The sequence below is a fragment of the Megalobrama amblycephala genome, linkage group LG16 (genome assembly GCF_018812025.1).
Source record: "Megalobrama amblycephala isolate DHTTF-2021 linkage group LG16, ASM1881202v1, whole genome shotgun sequence".
Lineage (NCBI taxonomy): Eukaryota > Metazoa > Chordata > Actinopteri > Cypriniformes > Xenocyprididae > Megalobrama > Megalobrama amblycephala.
The window spans coordinates 44,199,200-44,204,055 of NC_063059.1; the positions used below are offsets into that span (position 1 = coordinate 44,199,200).

General features: G+C 45.3%; 1 protein-coding gene across 1 annotated transcript; it reads right to left on the reverse strand.

Annotated features, from left to right (window-relative positions):
- Nucleotides 1-3,118: 3,118 nt before the first annotated feature.
- LOC125248302 (putative olfactory receptor 2W6) lies at nt 3,119-4,490 on the reverse strand. Its single transcript, XM_048160019.1, has 3 exons — nt 4,364-4,490; nt 3,521-3,928; nt 3,119-3,285 (listed from the first exon to the last, which is right to left on the reverse strand). The coding sequence occupies exons 1-3, from the start codon at nt 4,488-4,490 to the stop codon at nt 3,119-3,121; spliced, it is 702 nt and encodes a 233-aa protein (XP_048015976.1).
- Nucleotides 4,491-4,856: the final 366 nt, after the last annotated feature.

Below are 4,856 nucleotides of genomic sequence, written 5' to 3' on the forward strand. Positions count from 1 at the left end.
AAACCAATTCTCGGACTGAATTTGCGAAACAAATCTGTTTGAGTGTAAGCATTTTGAACTTTAGTTTCTGCACTGTGCGATTCAGAACACGCAGATCTAAAATAGGATGCAGTCCTCCATGCTTCTTTGGAACTATGAAGTATCGGCTGTAAAACCCTGACTGCCTGCTGGGCGGAGACACCCGTTCTATAGCCCCTTTTCGCAAGAGAGTCATAACTTCTTGTTCCATAACCAGAGACTGCTCTGGGTTGACTACTGTAAATAGCACCCCGTTGAAGCTGGGCGGCCTCAGCCTGAACTGTATTCTGTAACCCACTTCTACCATGCGCAGCACCCATTGAGATATGTTGGGCAGACGTTTCCATTCTGCCAGAAAATCTACAAACCCAATTCCAAAAAAGCTGGGACACTGTACAAATTGTGAATAAAAAAGGAATGCAATAATTTACAAATCTCATAAACTTATATTTTATTCACAATAGAATATAGATAACATATCAAATGTTGAAAGTGAGACATTTTGAAATGTCATGCCAAATATTGGCTCATTTTGGATTTCATGAGAGCTACACATTCCAAAAAAGTTGGGACAGGTAGCAATAAGAGGCCGGAAAAGTTAAATGTATATATAAGGAACAGCTGGACGACCAATTTGCAACTTATTAGGTCAAGTGGCAACATGACTCTGTATAAAAAGAGCCTCTGAGAGAGGCAGTGTCTCTCAGAAGTTAAGATGGGCAGAGGATCACCAATTCCCCAATGCTGCGGCGAAAAATGGTGGAGCAATATCAGAAAGGAGTTTCTCAGAGAAAAATTGCAAAGAGTTTGAAGTTATCATCATCTACAGTGCATAAAAACATCCAAAGATTCAGAGAATCTGGAACAATCTCTGTGTGTAAGGGTCAAGGCCGGAAAACCATACTGGATACCCGTGATCTTCGGGCTCTTAGACGGCACTGCATCACATACAGGAATGCTACTGTAATGGAAATCACAACATGGGCTCAGGAATACTTCCAGAAAACATTGTCGGTGAACACAATCCACTGTTGCCGGCTAAAACTCTATAGGTCAAAAAATAAGCCATATCTAAACATGATCCAGAAGTGCAGGCATTTTCTCTGGGCCAAGGCTCATTTAAAATGGACTGTGGCAAAGTGGAAAACTGTTCTGTGGTCAGACGAATCAAAATTTGAAGTTCTTTTTGGAAAACTGGGACGCCATGTCATCCGGACTAAAGAGTACACGGACAACCTAAGTAGTTATCAGCGCTCAGTTCAGAAGCCTGCATCTCTGATTGTATGGGGTTGCATGAGTGCATGTGGCATGGGCAGCTTACACATCTGGAAAGGCACCATCATTGCTGAAAGGTATATCCAAATTCTAGAACATCATATGCTCCCATCCAGACGTCGTCTCTTTCAGGGAAGACCTTGCATTTTCCAACATGACAATGCCAGACCACATACTGCATCAATTACAACATCATGGCTGCGCAGAAGAAGGATCCGGGTACTGAAATGGCCAGACTGCAGTCTAGATCTCTCACCCATAGAAAACATTTGGCGCATCATATAGAGGAAGATGCGACAAAGAAGACCTAAGACAGTTGAGCAACTAGAAGCCTGTATTAGACAAGAATGGGACAACATTCCTATTCCTAAACTTGAGCAACTTGTCTCCTCAGTCCCCAGATGTTTGCAGACTGTTATAAAAAGAAGAGGGGATGCCACACAGTGGTAAACATGGCCTTGTCCCTGAAACGGCGAACCAGCAGGAAGCGACTGAACTGAACGCTCCATGATCCTCCTTGGAGGATTGCTGAAGACGTCTGCGCCCTGAAGCACACGAGGTGGCAGGGTTAGCAGAGCGCCCTCCTCAGGGCACTGAGGAGAAACGGGCACCGTATAATGAGCTGAACTCCGCTTCTCCCCAGAGGTGACCACCCTCAGAAGCCTGGCACCACTGGCGTCAGGACTTCTTCGCCGAAAACTTCCGAGGGATGATGACAGTCCTCAGATCTGCCTTCTTCTCTGGAGCCTTCGGCTGCGACCGCCACCCAGACCCCCAACCACCTTGCTTTTGTGGGGGAGCTCGAGAGGCGACGCTGATCTTTTGCTGAGCTCTGTGTAAGGAGCTGGTACTCGTCTGAGGCTGCTCCTGCCCAGCAGCCTCAGGAGGTTGAGAGCGGCAGGGGAGAATTTTCTGAAATGTCGCCGCTTGCTTCTTTGCCTCTTGAAACCTGTCGACATCAGTGGTGACAGCATCGCCGAACAGGCCAGAAGGCGAAAGTGGGGCATTCAGGAGGAAACTTTTGTCTTTTTCCTTAATACCAGACTAATTTAACCATAGGTGCCTTTCAGTGGCCACTAGGGCTGCCATAGACCGGCCTACTGATTTGGCCGTCTCCTTCGCAGCCCTGAGCAACCCTCATCAATCTCCTTTAGCAAGTCAGCCTGATAAGCCTGCATGATTGACAGAGTGTGCAGGCATGCTGCAGCTTGAACCGTTGCTGAGTAAGCCTTGCCCACCAGCGATGAAGTTGTCTTTAGTGGCTTGGCGGGCAATGTCGGGGATTTAAGTGACAATGCTGCCTCAGGAGAGAGATAGCTCGCAAGCTTCTCTTCAACTTTGGGCATCGTCGCATAGCCATGATGTTTAAGTCCTAAAATATTACTATAGTTAGATGTAACAGGACTAAACACACGATAAGATGCAGGTTTATTCCACAACCTAGACACTTCAGTGTGGAGGTCAGGAAAAATGGCAATCCCCGAGGTTGAGATCTAGATGGTAAAAATCTTTCATCTAAGAGGCTTTTGGATCTTTCCTCTTGTTTCTCGGCTGGCCACGAAATATTTAGTTTAGCAACAGCACGAGTTATAACCTCCATAAGCTCCTCATATGCATGTGTCTGAGGTGGCGATTCCTCATGATCGATACTCAGAATGTCTAGCTCCTCGGAGTCAGACATCTGAAGTACCGGTGCCTCAGCCCTGGGGGAAGAAACCGCAGTGCATGCTTCCACCAGAGAAAAGGCACTGGACCTGGCAGGTGAGGGCAGAGAAAGGGCGGCGCCCGTCTCTAACCCCTCCACCAGATCCATCTGCGAACCCCATCATCTGAGCCGCCATTCTGCCTCGGCAGCAGCGGGACCCGAACCATGAGGAACACGAGCCAAAGCGCCCTCCTCAAAGAGCGCTCGGTGGGAACGGAGCGTTCTAATGTTCAGCTTGTTGCAATGCTCGCAAGCAACCTCCTCCAGGGCTGCCTGGGCATGCTCCACTCCCAAGCACATAACACAGAGCTCGTGTGAATCCCCACTCGTAATAAAGCGAGGGCAGGGAGAAGCACACGGTCTGAATTGCTTATTTGCCATTTCAGTCATATTTTCACTTTCTGATATAATATATATATATCGGGACAGACAACAATAAATATGAAAGACAGATACACAGAGTGCTTGCTGGCGTTCTCTGTTTTCGGGTATGCTTTATAGTTTCCTGGTCAGTGACGTCACCCGCTTTGACACAGCAGGAGTTCCCATGAAAGGGAACTACAATTATAGCAGAAAAATTAAAAAGCCACAACTCAGTTATGATTTTCACCAAGTTATTGGTTGTCATAATGGCTCCATATCTTAACGGGCAGCAGATAGTGATAAATCTGTCACAGGCCATAGCAGTAAGAATAAGATAAGATGCTCCGCCATCCAGGTATACAAAAAAGCCTTGAAGCAAACATGCAGAGCAGGATACAGATCTGTCCTGAGACCATATACTATACAGCAGCTGAGGAAAAAGGCTTGTAGCCCCCATTGCATCATTGATAGGCAGGTTAAGCAACAATATGTACATTGGTTTGTGAAGATTCCTGTTCAAGCAAATTGTAATAATATTTGTTAGATTGCTGTCACAGACACGCCAGGCTCTACACTCACCCAATCACAATGCACTCCCTCTCCTGAGTATTAACAAGCCACACCTGACACTCATCAGCACCAGTCATCACAGCAGCATAAAAGACACTCCAGAGCATTCAGTCACTGTCCGGTCTCGTTAACGCATACCTACCTGTTATGCTTACCTCAAGGACTCTGCTAACTACTACTTACCTGTCTCCAGCGTTCTCCGTGATTCCTAGTGTCTGCTTGTCTCCTGTGAGTGTCATTGTGTCTCGTCTGCTCCACGTCTGCCTGCATCCACGATCCCTGGGAAAGATAAAGACAAGTATCAGATCCAGTATCACCTTCAGTCACGAACTTAACCTACGTTCACTCACCTGTACTCTGCCTGCCATTTCTGGTTGTTCAATAAACTCAATCTTAACTATACCTGTGTCTCCGTCCCCTTCTGTATGTAACAATTGCAGAGTAAGATAAACAGGTATGTTACTACTCCAAATATCAATGCAGGGTAAATGTTCGTCTCAGGCAGTTCCAAAGAGTGCAAAGTCAAGACCAGTGAGAAGACAGATTCATTTAGATACATGGGGAAAGTTCTCACTATTTATGGCATATACAAACCAGCATAAACAAGCTGTTAATTATATCAATATCAATAACAGTGACAGTAGTGAAAGTCTTGCCAGAACTTATGGGAAGTTGGCATTTAACATTATCTGTTTCATACCTTCATCTTGCCATATTCAGGATCATTTTACTTGGGGTACAACCTGAAAAAAGCAATAAACGATAAACAACTGTAGGTTAATTTCGCCACAACATATTTAATAAAATAACTTCATTAATGAATATGTAAAGCACAGTTTTTTTTGTGTGTAAATTTCAGACGTACATGACTATATAATTTCAATTCGATTTTAAATTAAACGCAACCATGAACAATCATCTCCTG